At 35.4% G+C, this 21,678-nt stretch overlaps 1 protein-coding gene across 4 annotated transcripts in view; it reads right to left on the reverse strand.

The window, feature by feature from the left end:
• Positions 1 to 21,678, reverse strand: part of LOC123865711 (laccase-4-like) — an 88,582-nt gene that overhangs the window by 12,380 nt on the left and 54,524 nt on the right. For all 4 annotated transcript variants that reach the window (XM_045906923.1, XM_045906922.1, XM_045906924.1 and 1 more), the window contains exon 2: positions 10,766 to 10,831. In XM_045906923.1, the coding sequence (XP_045762879.1) occupies positions 10,766 to 10,820 (55 nt within the window). In that variant the 5' untranslated portion in view covers positions 10,821 to 10,831. The remainder of the gene's footprint in view (positions 1 to 10,765; positions 10,832 to 21,678) is intronic.

The raw sequence follows: 21,678 nt of genomic DNA on the forward strand, positions 1-21,678 counted from the left end.
CCGCCTGTCTTGGTTTGGTAACCTATCATCTGATTTCCATTCAACTTGTAGCATCAGACTTGGTTTCTGCTGTTATCCGTTGTATGTATATCCGAAGACCCGATCATCATCATCATCATCACATCCTATTGCAAGCCTAACAGTGAGCAAGAGTATTCTGTTAGAATGAAAAGAGATTAGGTCGTAATCCATCACGCTGTACAAGTGTGGATTGGTGACCTTTGAAGATCATCAATTATAATGATCTCTCAGGTAAGCAGGTTTCCTAACGAGTTACGATGTTTTCCTTCACCGTTAAAGCAAGTGATATTTAACAACTTAATACACATAATATACCTAACTCGGAAAAGTTAGCCAGGGATCGAACCCCCAAATCTCTCCAAATAGGAGGTCGAAATCTATAACCACTATATTGATAATTAAAAAGTGTACAATAGTACCCAATTAGAATAAATGACTTTGACTTTGACTTTAACCTAAACGCCTGCTCAACAGTCAACAGCTGGTTACAGAAGTCCAATGGTGCCCCCATGATGTAAAAACTTATAGGCTTGATACAACTGTATAACAAGCAGAACCTGGTTCAATACCTACCGGACATGCGGTGAGGACCTATTTGGAACTCTAGCTACGGACAAAATGTTTCAACAGTCGAATCCACAGAGTTGTTATGCTAGAGCAATGATGTTCCGCAAAAGTTGTATTAACAACAAAGTCCAGGCCAACCTACGGCTTGGAGCCGTAATTTTTTGATAAAATTCGAAAATTCAAAATTCAATTTTTTTTTATTCAATTAGACTTTTACAAGTTCGTTTGAATCGTCAAAAGCATCTACCACTGGTTCGGAATGCCTTTAATAACAACTTAGGGTGATATTTAGTTAAAGTTTGTGATTTAAAGTGTTTTAACTTTGCTCAGAATTGAAAATTAGAGTTGTTCACATTTTGTTTAGAGTTAAAACGAGACAGATTTATGTCCGAGCTAACCTCTGAAAGTCTGCCAAAATTCGAAGTAAGTACGCTCTTACAAGTTAGTAGAAGTTTATTTCCTTAATAATACAGGTTGTTTGGCACATTTGTAAGATTTCTTACTCTATCCACCTAACTCCATGCACAAAACCGTCCCGTGGCCGATTTTATTCGACACGTACAATTTCGCTCTAATTGGGAGCTGCGCAAAATCTACAATGTCGTTCCATGAACGTTTCCCTTTGGAGTCGTCGATACTCTTCAGTTTGCTACGTTTGCATAACTCGGAAATTGGCAAACATTGCAGCTTTAAGCCTTTAACTGAATAGAACGTAGATGTACACCGGTGCGTCTTGTTATCCTTATTAAAGGAGAAACTACTAACTTAGCTTATCAAGGTACAGCTCAAACAGGTGAGTAGAAACAGTGATTTTGAACTATAACGTAGACTCTCAATAAGAAAGTTCCAGTAATTCCACCAAAATCCTCGATTCGAAGCCTCAATAGCTCAAAGGTTATAGGAGCGGACTGAAATCCGAAAGTCCGGCGGTTCACACCCCACTCGTTGCTCTATTGTCGTACCCACTCCTAGCACAAGCTTTACGCTTAGTTGGAGGGGAAAGGAGAATGTTAGTCATGATTCAAATTCAAAAAACGAAGCGGGTGGGTCAGCTAGGAGAAACTAATAGACTGACTTATCAATATACAGCTCAAAGTTGAGTCTAGAAACTTGAGAGTTTGTGCTTTGATTCTCTCTATAATGCAGACATACTAAGGTCCGAAATCCACCAAAGTATTGGTGAAGCAGACAAATCACATTATTGATAGATGAGGTAATAATGTTTCATGTTACATTCTGTCGATAATCTCACTGGTCTGCTGAACAAATCTCCGCTCCGCTTAACTGGGCGCCGGGCATTAGTTAAAACCACCAGCTAAAATGTAATTGTTGTTATCTACTAAAAGTCTTTTACCCCTTTTAGCCTTTTTTATACCGAATCGAGATCAGTATCATAGATTTCAGGCCCATTGATTTAACGATACATTGTATTGTACGTTTGATGTTTATGGAATGAATTCCATTCCAACCAACGTATTACTTAAACTTGTATGTAAGCCGCAGTACCACCGTTTGATTGTCACGCCGCAATCACGGCACCACCAATCAGGGCTGTACCGAGTTGCTCAACCTAATCGCGCCATTCATCTTGCACTCGCTTACTGCGTTGCACGAGTTTTGATACTTGAAGCTTTTAAGGTCATGTACCTGAAACATGTACACTAAGGTACATGATTTAGACTAAATTCGAAATGATATCACAAGTGATATCAACCTACTTAAAAATTTTATTCGATGACAAAATTTGCTCTTGACTGCAATCTGATGAAATGATAGTATGATATCGATGATAAAATTCTTAATTAAAATTTTAAAAACGTGAAATGGCAGTATCCATAATCAACCAGAGTACTAAATCGCTTGGTGGAACGCCTTTTCCGGTAAAGTGGTAACTAGCCAATGCCAAAGCTTCCCTCAAAGGAAGACCATTTTGATTGTAACGCGACATACACGGCACCACCAATCCGGTACCGATCGTACCGAGTAGAACTTAATCGCGCCATTCATCTTGCAATCGCTTACTGCGTTGCACGAGTTTTGATACTTGCACGCACAAACATACGTGTTTGGAATCTTTAATGATGACACGTAACTACCTCAATTTTTTTTTTTATTCAGTGACAAAATTTGCCTTAACTACAATCTCAGCTGGTAAACTAATAATAATTGACGATGAAGTTTTAAATGAAAGCAACGTAACTTTAAAGGGCAGTACCCATAATCAGTTATACGAAGCATTGCATCAGAGCACTAAATCGCTTGGTGGAACGACTTCGGTGGTAAGGTAGTAAGAAGCCAATATGAAAATTTCCCATAGGACGAGATCTGAGCTAATTTTCAAAATATATCCAAATTGAACCAGAGATATCTTACTCATCACATATAAATACAGCACTCACCACTGCACCCGGGCCGGGATATCATCATAATACTTCTTAGTTTTACTGTATCCAACCTAGTTTGTGTTACTTTTCTAAATATTTAAACTATCTAGTCTTTCAAATTTACCAGCAGATCTTTTGCCGGGTGTTATTTCTAAAGAAGCTCGTCTTATTTGGCTTTCCATTCGAGCTGCTTAAAATATATCTACTTGTTGCTTCACCAAGCTTGACTTAGTTTCTCTTGAAGTATATTTAAGTTTGAAAACGCTTACAATGTTTTAAGTAGGTTAGTTATGTAAATCATTTAAGTAGATATCTGTTTAATTAAGCGTTGTTTAAAATCATGGCGCTAAAATTTGAAAGTTTATCATCAAATTAATTTATTGGACTATTTATCAAAACTTTGCGACAACTAAGTAATAATACTTGAAACTATATTAAAAGTGTCGCTACAACTGCAAAATGATATTCAGGGTTGTGAAATTGATACAAAGTAATATCTTATTATTGTACTAAAAATCTTTTAATGGAATTAACTTTATAATTTTATGTCGTAACTTAAATCTACATCTCTGATGTTAGTGAAAACTATGAAATAAACCATTCCTATAAATAATCATTAAATTAATAGATATTTAATAGTTAGCTCAATACTATAAAACATCAATTTGATGTATAATATAAATTTATTATTTCAATTAAAATACAGAAGCCTATATTTAGTGTTTTTATTGAAAATAGGAGATTCTTATATAATATAACATCAAAAAAGACACAAGCTTTTAGTATTCTAGTCGGTTCCTAAAAATCCTGTGGGGAAACCCTTTGCGATTACAAAATAAAAATCCTATTCCTATCTCCAGGATGTAAACTATTTCGTTGCGAAATATGTCAATACTTTGACCGCTAAGAAGTGACATTTTGTATTTCCAACATTAATGTTATGGAAGTAAAGTTATCAAAACTCCGAGTTCTAATTGAAATTGTTAATTTTTCCACACCAATACACATGTTGAATTCAATAAGAGGTGCAACCATGTAAATATTATTTCTCTCGCCAATTAATGAAATTTGTTAAGTGCGAGTAAGACGGTACGGCACAGAGTATTTAGTTGAAATTGGTCCAAGAAACTTTATCGCGCGTTTAACTTCCACAACTTAAATAAATTTCATTCCGGACTGCACCGCCCGCGGTCGCCGAAGTATTTAAAGTTCGAAACGTAGACAGGGGAATTCCAGTACCATGATCCTGTTTTTCAAACTGTTGAATTTGTATATAAGTTCTTAATTAACGTCACATGTGATTTAGAAAGTTATATCTACAATTTAGTGTTTATAGAAGTATGTTTTTGTGAATTGCAATATGTTGCAACTCTTAATACAAATATTATATCTTTCATCATCAGTTCATCTACATCCACTGTTGGACATATACCGCTGTAAAGTAGCATCAACGTTTTCTGTTTTAGTGTCCAATCGATGCCGTTCATTCAAATCCGGATCCGATCGCTGACTGGAGTCAGAATGCGTTGAGATAACGGAGATCATGTCAATAAGTGATCATCCGTTATAAATGAAATAAAAATGGGCAGAAATAAAATGCAATTATCAAGTTGTCACGATCGCTCAACACTATCCGCAATTCATAGACGTACCCTCAAATCCGTGAGCGACCCTGTATCGTGATATTAGGATCGACTGTTATTGTTGCAGATTTATGCACATTTCCTGCAACCACGATCCTTTGCAACGTTTCATTATTTACCCCTAACAGATAGATAAAGCTACCCATACTGACTTTTTTATAGAAGGACAAGTAGAACGAGACCCCTTTCTAAATAATTTACTGATGAATAGAGTATTTTAAATAGATTTATACTTATAGCCTACTCAACCCGGCTTTGCACTTGTGGGTTTCTAGTCTGGTCTGGTGGGAGGCTTCGGCCGTGGCTAGTAGACCCTATCGGCAGAGCTGTGCCGTCAAGTGATAGCGTTCCGATACGATACCGTGTAGAAACCAAAGGAGTATGAGTTTAATGAAAACTGTCATACCCCTTCCAGGTTAGCCCACTTCCATCTTAGACCGCATCATCACTTACCACCAGGTGAGATTGCAGTTAAGGCCTAATTTGTATCTGAATAAAAAAACGTCCACTGCTGAACATAATTATGTCTCTTGAAGAGACTTTCATACGCCACGGTCTTGCCCCTAATACCAGATTTAAAAACATTCTAACAAATACTACTTACCAGATAGACCTAAAAGCTTTTAGTCCTAAGTACCTATTAATGTTGAGCGGATTAACAAAATTCGTTCTATTTGAGATATTGATTTATGTAAACTTTGTAATAAAAATATTGGGTTCTGAAGACGCCTCACAAAACCTAGAGGCTAAATTATAAATATTATGTAGGTAAGTATTGTATATTGCCGTAGTGAAGCAAACAAGTAAGTTTGCTTATTCCACTTGGCACATGGCTGCATAAGGTGTTTGAACAGCTTTGGGAACGAGTTTACAATGCGTCAGCTTATGCCACTCAGCATTCCCGAAAGACTCTAGACATAAGCTTTGCAATTAAGCTAATCTAGTGCATGTATAAGAGTAGTTACAGTTACTTACAAAACATTGATACAAAATTTGTAACATGAAAACCTAGGAGAGCTCTTTGGTTACCGGTATAGCCTATAGGCTTATGCGTGACCACATATTTTAATCCATACTATCCATACTTCCATACTAATATTATAAACTAGCTGATGCCCGCAGCTTCGCCCGCGTGGATTGGTCAGATCCCCTGCAGCATCAGGATTGAGGAGTTGGACTCCAAATTTTTTATGAAACAATGTCGCAAAGTTCCTCTATCGATTAAAAAAGAAATGACGCAAATCGGTTCAGAAATCTCGGAGATTTCGGTGTACATAGGTAGAAAAACACAACTCCCTTTTTAAAAGTCGGTTAAAAAAGTAGCCTATTTTACGCCCTGGTCAATCCTCTACTTGCCTGTGAAAGTCCCGTCAAAATCGGTTCAGCCGTTCCAAAGATTAGCCTTTTCAAACAGACAGACAGACAGACAGACAGACAGACAGACAGACAAAAATTTTAAAAACGTGTGATTCAGTTATGGTATCGTTCAAATAACCATATGAGCTTAATATGAGGTAGTTATTTCGAAATTACAGACAGACACTCCAATTTTATTTATTAGTATAGATGCGAAAGTGTCTGTCTGTCTATCTGTCTGCTTGCTTCCTTTTCACGGCCCAACAATTTAACCGATTCTGAAGTTAGTTTATATCCCGGGGACGGACATAGGCTACTTTTTATCCCGAAAAATCAAACAGTTCTCACGGGATCTTTAAAAACCTAACTCCACGCGGACGAAGTTGCGGGCATCCTCTAGTGCCTAATAAACTGCAGTTGGACGGAAAAAGCAGAGTAAATTGCATGTTGAACTCAGAAAGATGCCAACTTTCACGGTTTTTTGATGTTCTGTGGTAGAACTGTGAATATGTTGATATACCTATCTAATAGTGATAAATAATTTATATATTTTCTTAAACTGAAAACTAAAGCTATGAGGGTTGCAAATGCGCTGGTCTGAGAAGCTAAAGAAGAGAGAGCTGTAATAGCTCGTTCACACAGGCTGCGTAAGCGTATGCGTAGCACGTACCATTGCCTTGGAATGCATGGAATTGTATGAAACATGGCACACCGCTTGCGTAAAGCGAGGACGGATGCGTAACCCGGTGTGTTAGGCGTTTACGCGCGTCACTACGCATGTGTCGTATGCAATTGAAGTGAATCGGCCTTAAAATAAGATAAGAGAGTTATGGCTTCAAAATATTGATGAATTCGATTAACTCAAAGTAATTTTGTAAGTGTCAAATTCGAGAATAGATTACGAAGTTATCACCCAAGCAATCAGTTTAAGTGAGGGTAACTGACGTAGAGACAGTCGGGCGATGACATACATCTCTCTACGGGTCCTAGCCATAGCTAATCCGTCCTTTACAAGATTATAAAGTCTATCATCCATAGACATCGCTAAGCTAACGTAGAATTTGAGCATCAACGATACTGAAATTGAATTTATTAGAGCCTAAGTTTAACGGGTATTTTATGTTTTCGTCTTTTACGTTTCTTGGCAATCCTGAAAACCACGGTTTATAAGAGTGATTCTCAATGCTCCTATTATTTACTCCAGTCAAAGTTACCAAGTATACTAAGGTATAATATGTCAACCAACTTGTCATTAATTTGTCCTAAATACTCGTATATACTCAGAAAATAAAAGTACCTATTTCGTTCCATTCTTGAATTTTCTGTTGCGTTGGGTTTTAACGGAATCGTAAGCGCATCGTCCATTTAACCATTCTATTCACGACACGACACGCCGTTTTAGGGTGAAAAAGTGTGGAAAATCCTATATTGCCTTGTAAACATTTCATGTATAGGGTCATTCTAGGTTGGATCCTAGATCGCTCCGACACGCGTTTTCCTTCACACGTACGCGCACGCACTGAGAGGCAACCCCTCGATTGCTCCAATCTACCTGCCTCTTAAATCGGCCCTGTTGCAATGTCGTGAGTTGAATGCTTTACCAATGCGACCTCGGCCTTAGAATCTCACTCTGCCAAAAGTAAATCTGGGCCAATTATTTTAGAACATGTCCTAAACTTCGCTGTTATTGTCGAAAGGGAGAAGTATATTATGTCTCAGCTTAGCTGAACCATTGCAAACATCCATTATAACCTCAAAACCGAGTTACTTGAATATTGAATGTCCCACGATTATCTATTCAACGAGAGGCAGAACACGACTGAGGTGTAAACCTAAATTAATATGTTAATAGCTCGCATAATATTCGTTAAGGTCGGCGAAATTTATGTATCCATTTGGGTTTGCTCTGATTTTGATGCCTGAATATCGAATTTTGCGGCCAATCCGCTTTGTATTTGAGCTTCTACTTTGAACGAAAGCCGGTCCTTCCCGGTAGAAAAGTAATCCGAGCTGCTTATAAATTGATTCTGTAAGGACTCTTACCTTGATATATTTGACCCGATTCATAGTTTGTGAGAAACCTTACTTTATATATTTACTTACATACAATATACTTATTTTAGTTTGACTTTAAAGTCAATACTACAACTATACTTGACTATATAGTCAATACTGTATGTAATATAATTAATTATATTATTAATAAAAGCCCGCGACTTCCTCTGCGTGGATTTAGGTTTTTAAAGATCCCGTGGGAACTGCTTGATTTTCCGGGATAAAATGCCTATGTCAGTTACAGGGACGCAAAAGCGTACCAAATTTCATACAAATCAGTTAAGCGGATGGGTTTTTAGGGATCCCGTGGGAACTCGTTGATTTTCCGAGATAAAAAGTAGCCTTTGTCCGTCCCCGGGATATAAGCTAACCCTGTACCAAATTTCGTCAGAATTGGTTAAACTGTTGGGCCGTGAAAAGCTAGCAGACAGACAGACAGACAGACACATTTTTACATTTATAATATTAGTATGGATTATAACTTACAAGGCTTTATAATTTTATTGAAACAAATATAGATTACACATATCAAAATATATATGACAGAAAACTTGAGTCTAGTAGTCTCACCCAGCATAAAATACAGACATGATACAAATAGGTACTTATCATTACTTACATGGCTTAGTCATATAATATAGATACATATAATGTTATATATATGTAGATACTAGGTACTTACTTAATCTTGACTTAATCTATTTATTATATGACAAATGTAAATTAAAAATTTATAACACCCCCGACGATCCAAAGTATCTGAGTTTTCCAAAACATCATTTTCAAATAAATAATTATGTATTTAGGCAACGTCCATCTTGACAGCTTGACATTTGTCTATAGACATAATATTATGAACCTAACGGTTATGTAACCTTCTTTTCTACAAGAAAACTAGAAAAGAGCTGATAACTCTTAAACGGCTGAACCAATTTTTTTAGATTATAGCTAAGAACACTCTCGATCAAGCCACCTTTCAAACAAAAAAAACTAAATTAAAATCGGTTCATTGGTTTAGACGCTACGATGCCACAGACAGATACACAGATACACAGATACACAGACACACAGATACACAGATACACACGTCATACTTATAACACCCCTCTTTTTGGGTCGGGGGTTCAAAATAGAGGTAGTAGGTATATCTTACCAGCGAAGCTGATTTTCGAAGCGTAAATCTTAATAATAAAAAGTTTTTTATAAAAGCCTTAAGATTTCTCACTCAAGGGTATTCCCCCGTACAAAATGCTTTTGAATGTGAAGATGGGAAACCCTGGTGCCGGTTAGTAAATAGCCTATAGCCTACCGCTTATGGTGAGCCACAATATAACCAGTTTTGTGGGAGTCCCGTACAAAGATTTACGCATGAGTTAATGTATTAAAAACCCGAAAAGAATTATTGCATTTTTATTCATCTGGCAAATCCACTACTAAGAGACTTTTAAAGTATTTTCTGCTTAACTTTGTCGCGAATCACTTAAAACGAGTTACAAGATAGGGCTATATTTATAAAGACTAATAGACAATATTAGGAAAGTTGTGTTACGTGTGTCTGTTTGTCACATTTTCGCGTCTAAGCCCCTGAACTGATCCTGAAGAATTTTGGCAAAGATATGTATCTTAGTTTGTAATTTAATGAATTTTATCTATATTCTACATTTATTTTTATGAATAAAGGTTTCAGTTGAGGCCAAAATTAATAAAACCATAATGATGTAATAATAATAATAGTAACTTCGCTAATTTTTTGCTATTGTATCGAGTGGGGTGTCAAATGAAAGAGGAGAAAATTCTGAGTTCACAAATATAAATGTACTACAACATTAAAATATACCAAGCGACAGAAAAACAATTTTGCTATAATATTTCAGCGTTTATCAAGACGATCGCAGTCGGGTTTTAGTTTTCAACTTTATCTTGTATCGATATAGCGTTACCTACTGAATGCATATTCGCGTTGACCGGCTTCATCAAATAGAGGCATAGCAACTTTTTGCCGACCGTTATATTATGATGTCATACGGATTTTATGGTTACGGTATGCTCGGCCGCGCGTGCTACGCACGTGCATGCTCATGCCATAGGTCCGCTCTTCATTCGCGATGCGAAAGCTTGTGAACCGTGCAATATTGTGGATGATCATTTGCGCCATTCTCGGGGACCTTCACGGGCTTCGCGCGTGAAACGCGGGCAATAGAGCATTGCAGAAATCACACAAAACTTATGATTAACCAGATAATACCTGCCTGGATATATGTTAAAAGAATCCCTAGGGAACCATGGATTTTTACAGCGTGTAAAGTTATAGCCTATGTGTTATTCCATGGTATAATCTATCTGCATTCTAATTTTCAGCCAAATCTGTCTATAAGTTTTTGCATGAAGAATAAACAAACATACACACACGCACGCACGCGAACACACACATACAAACTTTCGCCCTTATAAATGTGATTAGGATTAGGGGTGTTGTGTCTTTTTAACAATAACGATTAATTATTATTTTTGATAGCGGTAACGTCTATCGATCCGTCTTTGCATATTGAAATGGTAGTTGTAAAGCCCATAATTCTAGACCTAAGACGATTTAGAAATTACAATTTTTTCCACTTGTAGGTACGAGTAAATCGCAGTACCTACTGACCACTACGCCAGGAAGATCAGACCTACGTAGTTAAGTTTGACAATGAGTGATAGGAAATAAATAATTCATTCATATTAGGTAGGTATACGTACAGATTGATACAGCCAAAGCTAAAATGCAGATGATGTTGCCCGTCCTTTTGTACATTGTAGGGATATCTGGAATGAAAAGAAGCATGGATTAGGAATAAATAAAAATAATATATGCACTTAAATTACTGGAGAACGTAATTTTGAGAAAGAAAAGAATAAAGTACCCCATACCATTTTTCTCGTAGAAAACTGAAATTCAATATTTATGATGACAGTTGAAAATAAAGAACAAACGTTTCTTTTCTTCTTTCGAGAGCACTTACTCATAACTGAAAGTTTGATTGAATAATAAAATCTCTCTTTTCACGAAAATCTCATAGAAATATTTTTCACATATTTTCACGAAACATTGGGGTCTCGGGCCCAATATATCTAGTAGTAATAAATCATTTTAATTTTACAAAATAATACTAGCGAACATTAACATTATGTTGCATCTATTTTAATTCGGATTACTAAGTATATGTGATTTAATTATTATAAGTGGTTATATTATGCTGTTACATTATATTATTATGGGAAGACACTGTCTCCTGAAACACAGTTTTCACTTCATCAGGAGGCAGGGCCTCACACTAAAGTCTGTAAACACTGTTTTGTCAAGGTATGAAAAATTTATTTATTTATTTAATCTTTCTGGTATAGGTAACAACAGTCAAGATCCGTAATCATGTATCATGGTCTTATAAACCGAATCTAAAAGGATGTTCTTTAGTATTGTCGAAAGCTATGTGGTAGTTTTTTATGGTACAAGAATATCTATTACTTTAAATTTGACTTAACTAAGCTCAATTATCTACTATTCATTATATACTAGTTGGTGCCTGCGAATGCTTGATATCTTTAATTTTGCAACCATGTAAAAAATTAATCCAAACAAACCAAACCAACAAACAGACACATTTTTACATTATTTTCTAATATGGGTAGTGATGTGTCTTATTTATTTTAACAAATTCCTTTTAAGCACTGAAGAGTCTTTTCAGTGACTTTCAGTAATGAATAGCATAACTCGAAAAGCCATAGTTCAACAGTAAAGTTAAGCAAGTTTTAAGTTTTTAATAAGTTTATACAAACTCAAGCCGAGGTCTAATTAATTAAGCAATCATCTTTTATGATTCTTCGGCGCAACTTTGTATAAAGACATACATATGCCGATGGTTAAATTACATCGAATTGTTACGAGGGACGTAAAAACTTTTCAAGTGCTCAAGTCACTGAGACGTTAAGTGAAGTTATTTGAGTTAAAAAGTTTTACATTAAGAAAACAGTTTATCGTGGAGTGCAAACAGAGATCAAAAGATCTATTTTTAACCCCCGACCCAAAAAGAGGGGTGTTATAAGGTTGTTTATCTGTGTGTCTGTGTATCTGTGTATCTGTGTATCTGTGTATCTGTGTATCTGTCTGTGGCATCGTAGCGCCTAAACGAATGAACCGATTTTAATTTAGTTTTTTTTGTTTGAAAGGTGGCTTGACCGAGAGTGTTCTTAGCTATAATCTAAAAAAATTGGTTCAGCCGTTTAAGAGTTATCAGCTTTTTTCTAGTTTTCTTGTAGAAAAGAAGGTTAGATAACCGTTAGGTTCATAATATTATGTCAATAGACAAATGTCAAGCTGTCAAGATGGACGTTGCCTAAATACATAATTATTTATTTGAAAATGATGTTTTGGAAAACTCAAATACTTTGGATCGTCGGGGGTGTTATAAATTTTTAATTTACACTTGTGACTAAAAGTAACCAATTGTTGTAAAAGACTTGTAAAAGTCTAATTGAATAAAAATATTTTGAATTTTGAATTTTTATAAAAACAAAATAAGGATATGAAATGTTATTAAAAGTTTTTTTTTTACCTATAAAATTAATAGACACAATAATGTACGTGCACATTTTCATTTGTACTCACTGAATCACATTTTAAATTATTTTGAGTTTCTTTAAACTATCTTTAATTAACAGGCGAAATTGCGAATGGCTTTGTCCACGTGGTATTTCAGGTTTTTATAATTCCGTGAGAACTTTTGATTTTCCAGTATGTCCGGTATGTTACTCCGTTGTTGCTCCATTGCGACGTGATTGAAGGACAAACCCAACAAACAAACACACTGTCGCATTTATAACATCACTAGAGGATGCCCGCGGCTTCGCGCGCCTGGATTTCGGTTTTTTAAATCCCGCAAGTACTCTTTGATTTTCCGGGATAAAAAGTAGCCTATGTCCTTCCCCGGGATGTAGCCCATGTCTGTACCAAATTTCATCAAAACCGTGAAAACGTAGCAGACAGACAGACAGACAGACAGAGAGACAGACACACTTTCGCATTTATAATATTAGTATGGATTAGTGTTATTTGCGACAAAATGTAGGTATTGTAGGTAAACGCGACGTTGAAACAGAAAAAAAAAACAATTATTGTCCCGAGTAAAAAGTGAGATGCATTTGATAACGTTCCGTTGAATGACCTAAGAGCGTATTCTGGAGAAAATAATGTATTTTATTAAGATTAAAGTTATTATCTGAACTTAGATCTCTATAGAAATTTAGATATATTTAGATCTTTTAAGTATTCTCCTAGGTATATTAATTATGGAATGTGCTTTTAACAAGTTTAAATTAAAAATTTATAACACCCCCGACAAGTGAAGGTTACAGTAACTAAAAAAGACCTGATAATTTCCAAAAGGCTGAACAGATTTTCTTGGATTATAGCTAAGAACACTCTCGATCAAGCCACCTTTCAAACAAAAAAAAAAACTAAATTAAAATCGGTTCATTAGTTTAGGAGCTACGATGCCACAGACAGATACACAAATACACACGTCAAACTTATAACACCCCTCTTTTGGGTCGGGGGTTAAAAATAATAATTAATTAGGGATTAACTACTTTGGGTTTCTTCAGGATAATCTTTTTGAACGATTTATGTTTGACGAAATGAAAGAATATATGGATGTTGGTGTACCAAGGTGCCGTAATGGCGTGGGCAACAGCTGTGCCGTAATACAGTCTGTTAGTAGATGGTGGTAGGTCCCTAAAAGACCGAGGTACGGAAGCTCCTTCAGGAGTACTTCTCCATTGGCTAAGATCAAGACGAAAAAGATCTTAATAAATGTTTATTATAATGAAAAGAAAACAATATGAGTGGCTGGATGAGGAAGGCTGAGGACCGGAGTGGTGGCGCTCTTTAAGGAGGGCCTATGTCCAACAGTGGACGTCCACAGGCTGATGATGATGATGATAATGAAAAGATATTTGTCGAGGGTTAAGTTAATTTTATTCCTTCTAGTCACGCGTATTGTATTACAAAAGAAGTAATAAATTATTGTGTCAACATTATTATTAATGTAAATAGTCCCGGATATAACTTGTAATACCGTATATGAAATTAAATCAATTAGTAACTATTAGTTCCTTTTGTTTGTATAAAATTAATTATTTCCATATTGTTTTTTTTTTCTATAATGTCAACTTTTATGTAAGTAAAGCTAATAGAAATATTTTTTATATGGAATCATAACATTCTATTTACATTAAAACTAAAGACTAACATGAATAAGTATTTATTATCAAAAAAAAAACCAAACCTTGTCTTTCCTTCAATATTTTTAGGGTTCCGTGCCTAAAAAGGAAAAACGGAACCCTTGTAGGATCACTTTGCTGTTTGTCTGTCTGTCTGTCCGTCTGTCCGTTTGTCGTCTCTGTCAAGAAAACCTATAGAGTACTTTCCGTTGACCTAGAAACATGAAAGGCAGGTAGGCCGGTCTTATAGCACAAGTAAAGGAAAAATTCCGGAAATTGTTAATTTGTGGTTACATAACAAAAAATAAAATAAAATGTATTCACAACCAAATAAAATTAGTAGATATTTTCAATTTTCCAAGTAAGAAAACTATACCGAGTGGGGTGTAGTTATCATACTTATACGAAAGGGCTTTCTTTACCTGTACATTCTGAAACAGATTTTTATGACTAAGTTTTTGATTTATCGTGCAAAACAACGAAAAAAATACCCGAGTAGGTACGGAACTCTCGCCGTGCGAGTTTAACTAGCACTTGGCCAGTTTTTTATCTTAAAAATGTATTTTTAAATCCTACATTTAATGAATTTATTAATCCAAAAAAATATTCTTAGTTATTACTTTCTAAATTATACGATCACGGTATCAATAAATTAAAAAATAAAATAACGGTAATAAAATCCTTAAAATATGTTAAAACTTTAAAAAAGCTATTAAGTAGGTAATTACCGAGTTTTAATTCTGAACCTACTTAACCCCCTTTTGGCTGTTGATATAGATTTGAGCTCGATTACGATTTATTGCAATGTTAATTGATTAATATGCACTAATGAATTTTTAAGATAAACGCGCTTACTATGATCAATCAAAAATTAATGGTGACTATCCATAAATGCTAATTTAGGTATGGGGATCGTAAAGTCACTATATTACTAACTAGCCGATGCCTGCGACTTCGCCCGTGTGGATTTAGGTTTTTCGAAATCCCGTGGGAACTCTTTGATTTTCCGAGATAAAAAGTAGCCTATGTGCTAAACCAGGATATTATCTATCTCCATTCCAAATTTCAGCCAAATCCGTCCAGTGGTTTTTGCGCGAAGGAGTAACAAACATACACACACACACACATACAAACTTTCGCCTTTATAATATTAGTGTGACTATATTATATAGTGATCACTATATTATTTACTAGCTTTTACCCGTGACATCGTTCGCGTGATACAGTTAATAACCGCTTGGCGCTATTATAGTACTCAGGGATAACGTAGAGCTATCGATATATGAAAGAATTTTCAAAATCGGATCATTAGTTCCCGTTGTGGCAGCGTGTTCTTTCTGCTGTCTACCAGCCAGCCAACGTCAACGAAGACTGTAGAGGTTGCATGCCTCTGCACAGTTAGTACAAACTCCAAATTCACAAACCAACAAAATTTACCTCTTAGACCATAAGTGATGCCCACGACTTGGTCTGCGTGGTTTTTTTTTTTAAATATAGAAACGCCACGATTTATGGAATGAAAAATAGCCTTTTTTCGTTTCCGAAATGCAAGCTATCTGTCGTTAGACGCATGTACCGTGATAAGGTACAACAGACAGATACACTTTCGTACCTATTTATTAAATATTAGTATGGATGTAAGATGTTCACGATAATTATTGTGCTGGTACGAGTAACTAGCCATGACCTTCCTCCGCAGACTATCTGACCCTTAAGCGATTTAAAAAATATAACTTCTTCACATACAACATTCAATTCCACTCATTCTAAGGTTGACGAGTTAGTCAAATACAAACAATCACACTAATATTATAAAGGCGAAAGTTTGTGTGTGTGTGTGTGTGTGTGTGTGTGTGTGTGTGTGTGTGTGTGTGTGTATGTTTGTTACTCCTTTACGCGAAAACCACTGGACGGATTCGGCTGAAATTCAGAATGGAGATAGATAATATCCTGGATTAACACATAGGCTACTTTTTATCCCGGAAAATCAAAGAGTTCCCACGGGATTTCGAAAAACCTAAATCCACGCGGACGAAGTCGCGGGCATCAGCTAGTTTACTATAAACAAGTAATTTTTTTTGTTCTTCTTAATTTGATTATGATAATATTATGTGTATAAGCTCCAAAAATATGACATTATCTTTGATAAGCCTTTATTGGCTAATTTTTTTAATAGGTCCCTATTTAACGAGATACCAATTCTTTTTTTTTATGTTCAGGAGTAACTTGATTGTTCCTCATTTACGGTGAAATATCGGCAGTTGAAAACACCAAATTAATCGTGGTATGTAACGGGTACATACCACGATTAATTTGATGTTTTACTGTGTTATGTTGATTGTATCTACAATATAAAATATCGTTAAACCACGAAATAAGCTTAAAGTCATTAATTTGCTTTAGAAAACGCGTAAATGGCAATGTCGCATGTATATCGCAAAACGTTACCAGAATAGGACCGGCGCGTATGATTACATCAACTGGCTATGTGGGTCAATGACGGCATTACGGTTTTGAACACGCGGTTAAGTGATCTGCTGATTTGTGTGTTTTGTTGTTTTTTTTTAACCCCCGACCCAAAAAGAGGGGTGTTATAAGTTTGACGTGTGTATCTGTGTATCTGTGTGTCTGTGTATCTGTCTGTGGCATCATAGCGCCTAAACGAATGAACCGATTTTAATTTAGTTTTTTTTGTTTGAAAGGTGGCTTGATCGAGAGTGTTCTTAGCTATAATCTAAAAAAATTGGTTCAGCCGTTTAAGAGTTATCAGCTCTTTTCTAGTTTTCTTGTAGAAAAGAAGGTTAGATAACCGTTAGGTTCATAATATTATGTCAATAGACAAATGTCAAGCTGTCAAGATGGACGTTGCCTAAATACATAATTATTTATTTGAAAATGATGTTTTGGAAAACTCAGATACTTTGGATCGTCGGGGGTGTTATAAATTTTTAATTTACACTTGTTTAATTATTCCCACGACTTCGTCAACTTGGAATTCAGTTCTTTAAAGATTTCAATTGAAAAAATCCTTCCTTAGTGCACCCTAAGGATAGGTACCGACAGTCTACTCAAAAAACATTTTCGTTAAACTTCAAAAATCTAGGTCGGTTTAGTTTAGGCTGTGCGTGATCAAGATTCCGTACCCGAAGGGTGCCAACGGGACCCAATTTATTAAGACTCCGCTGTCCGTCCGCCTGTCCGTCTGTCTATCAGCGGGCTGTATCTCATGAACCACAATAGGTAGAGACCTATGAACCACAATAGGTAGAGACCTGAAATTTTCACAGAATATTATGTACCTATTTCTATTGCCATTAATCACTTAACATCAGGTGACCCGCCTGCTCGTTTGGTCGCTATTTTATTATTTAAAATAAAGATAGCGAAATCTGATAGGTTCAGCCGGAGTGAACTATGGCCCTTCTATGTAGATAGACTATAATTCTTGATAGACTGATAATATTGTGTCATCTAACAATAACAGTCTATCATGATGAATCAAAGATCAAAGGCATCGGAAAGTGGTAACCAAATATCGTTCATTGACTCCGGAAATTGAATAAGAGGCCCTTTAGCTTCTGATGCGGAAACGACTTGTGACACAAACCATCCAAATATAAAAAGGCTTTCACTAAGTGCCTAAAAAAGATTGCATTAGTAAAAATATCACTTTCATCTACTTTGACATAGGTGGAAAAAACCCAAGCAGAAATCGAATCTTGAATTCATGAACTTCGAGGATGTCATAAAAACCCAAGACTAGATTACAACATGGGGTTGTTCGAGGGGCGGACCAACAAAGTGGGAGGCTTAAGCCGTGGCTAGTTACCACCCTATTAGCAAAGCCGTGCCGCCAAGCGATTAAGCGTTCCGGTACGATGCCGTGTAGAAAATGGTTTCTATGAAGGTAGAAAGGTGAAAGGTAGGAGTATGGATTTAACGAAAACTGCCATACTCCTTCCAGGTTAGCCCGCTTCCATCTTAGACTGCATCATCACTTACTACACGGTGAGATTGCAGTCAAGGGCTAACTTGTATCTGAATCAAAAATAAAAAATTGATGCAGTAGGATTTTTGTAATGCTATGCATTGAGATGGGACTTGGGACTCACCCTTATATTATGCGCGAGGTAAAACTAGATAAAATTATAGTACCTACTTACTTTGTTTAGTGACTTTTTTCATTTACTTACCTACTACATATTTGTTTATTTTATAAGTTACCTAACTTAGTAGGCAAAATAAGAACTTAGCATGTTTATGAAAAACATACATACATATTAATTATGTCTCAATAAAATCACATTAATATTATGCTGATGCTTCTTCCTTGTAAAGTAATAATACCAAAAAAGGCGAAAAATAAAATAAAAAATTTCAATTAATCTCCTGGGAATCAAATCCTGGAATTCTTATAACCGATTCTTACCACAGCACCAGAGAAGAAAAAAACGCGTTACAATATATCAGCATACCTACCGTTAGTCGGCAGTAGAGTGAGAAGTTTACTCTTAATTTATATGCTTTTTGCGAAATTAAGTATGCACGGACCCACTGACTTTGATATACAGTTATCGACTCGGGATGAGCTCCTAACCTACACATTGTAAATTATTGTAAACGGTCAATTAACTGTGCACAGTGCACACCAATCTAATTAAGAAACACTGCATTTTAAATCGGTGTTTTATAGGCTTAGGTTACAAGATTTTGAAGTGAATACTTCTTTAGTGATTTTTAACCCCCGACCCAAAAAGCGGAGTGTTATAAGTTTGACGTGTGTATCTGTGTATCTGTCTGTGGCATCGTAGCTCCTAAACTAATGAACCGATTATTTAAATTAGTTTTCTTTTGTTTGAAAGGTGGCTTGATCGAGAGTGTTCTTAGCTATTATAATCCAAGAGAATCGGTTCAGCCGTTTGAAAGTTATCAGCTCTTTTCTAGTTACTGTACCTAACCTTCACTTATTGTCGGGTGTTATATATTTTTAATTTACACTTGTTAAAAACAAATTCTTACTACATTCTAGCAATAATTATTAAGTTACTGTTTCTGTTTCATAAGACTGCTGATTTTTCGTCTAGATATTTAAATACTTACCAAAATCTGTTAGTATCAACTTTATATTAGACAAAATAAATAAACTATAGGTAGGTATCTATTACAGAAGCGTCTGTATGAAACTAGCAATTTTTGATTATATAGGTATATAAGGTAGGTAAGTACATAATAATATTCAGTAGGTAGTAGAAGAGAATTATTAATACATATAATATCTATTAATAATTTTATAAAATAGATATACTTATGTATTAATATTAATAAAAAACATAGTTTTATTAATAGGTACGAATCCATAATGCCTGAAACAAAATCTCCATACTAAAAGTCTTGGATGACTAAAAGTATGTATTTCCTCCAAAGGTTGAATATTAAATGTATCATGAAATCTCAAATGATTCCGTCATAAAATGTTTTCATGATATAAAACTTTTCTAACTCCGATTTCACTTTACGGCTTCAGTAACTTGAACACTTAAAAAGTTTTATCACCCTTATAAGTGGTAATAATTTGATGTAATTTAACAAATGGCATAAGTATGCCTCTTAGAATAATAAGCTTATAAGACTAATTTTAAGATATAGTATGCATCTGGATAGAAACAATTTCGATGAAGAAGCTGACAGAAGAATACCACTAGAAGAAAAGAATAACGCTTGAAAAACTAAGTCATATTCTTATCATATAAAGTAACCGTCTGTCAAGAAAACGAAAGGGTACGGAACCCTCGGTGCGCGAGTCTGACGCGCACTTAGCCGGTTTTTAAAAAATAACGGTCAGCTAGTCAGTAAAAAAGTACCCTTGACTGTGGCATTCCCAAAAAACCATTATTCCTAATCATGAATAGTTCATTACAAGTCACGCGTCACCGCTTTCCTTAATTTCCATCAAGGTCGAACTTTGTGAATGCTTTGTTCCACGTTTTTGACGTACTGCGGAAGAACTGTATATAAAGTGACTCATTGTCTTTGCAATTTAAAAGGAATTACTTAGTTGGGAAATAGAGATGATTAGAAAATTACGTAAGTTGCAATAAATTGTTTTATGATAAATTCCGTAACATTGTTACTGTGCTGCAATGAAATTGAAATGGAAATTGATGTCTAAAGTAAAGCCATAAACACACTGTTTGAGCTCATTCAAGCAGAGCTCATTCATTATCGATAATAATTCATTTAATAAAAATAAAAATATCACTTAATTCCTTCTATAATACAAGTAAACGCAGTTCTTAAGAAATCTGTAAAATGCGGCAAAACCTTTTGCCCTCCTCTGAATGCGTAATTATTTCATCAAAATCGTGAGGATGAATATCTTAACGACCTCTCAGTTATTCATACTACATAAGTATATAGCCACGGCCCTAAACATGAAGCACGCAGTATTGGGAAAGGGACCGTCTCAAGGGCCCTTCCTTTATTTGTATAATTAATAGACATCTCTTACTATTATGAATAGAAGAAGGTCCTCGCATATTTTATCTAAAACAATGACTTTATTTATGTGTAATAATTTTCTCCCGTTTGAATTTCGCTTACGGCAGGCAATTTCAACGGTGATTAGGGAATTAATTACACAGGATATAATGTGAACAGTATGTCCGCAAACACAGTGAACTCTCTATTCCCCCACTCTCGTAGTCCAATCAGATGGCATTTAAGACCATAAAGGTAAAGTCAATCACAAGGCTACTACAACATCCATATTTTTTTACTAAAAAACCTACAAAACCTACAAAAAGCTGAAATAGGTATCATGTGATGAATATAAATTAGCTGCTATTGCATGTAAATCATAAAAAAATATAACATTACAAAATACAGTGATAATATCTAAGCACTTAGCCGTCTCAAGGGCCTTACGAGTACTTCATTTGCATAATCACAAGACAGATATAATAATGATACTAAGGCACAGTTGCATGAGGGACGGCTAAAGTTACTTTACGATTATCTTTAAACTTTGACCACCAATAAAAAAGCAAAGTGGGTTCCACATAGTATTCGAATACATCTAGGATTAAAGATAAAATGTTGATGCAAAGTTAACAAAGACCTTGTCTGGTTCAAACACTGAAATGGCTATTAGGTATAAAATACAAGTATAATTAGGTACGCTATACATGTGATATACATAAAGATAGTTGTTTAAAAAAACAGGACGGTAATCGCAGATTTAGCGTGTACTAATAGAGGTGAGTGCAACCCATTTTACTTTTATTGACGGTCAAAATTTAACCATAACTGTAACGGAACTTTAACCACCCATCATGCAACTGGGCCTTGCAAGGAGTTCTCACTCAATTTAATTAATTGTTACGACACTATTCTTA

This window comes from Maniola jurtina, chromosome 5, assembly GCF_905333055.1.
Source record: "Maniola jurtina chromosome 5, ilManJurt1.1, whole genome shotgun sequence".
Classification (NCBI taxonomy): Eukaryota; Metazoa; Arthropoda; class Insecta; order Lepidoptera; family Nymphalidae; genus Maniola; species Maniola jurtina.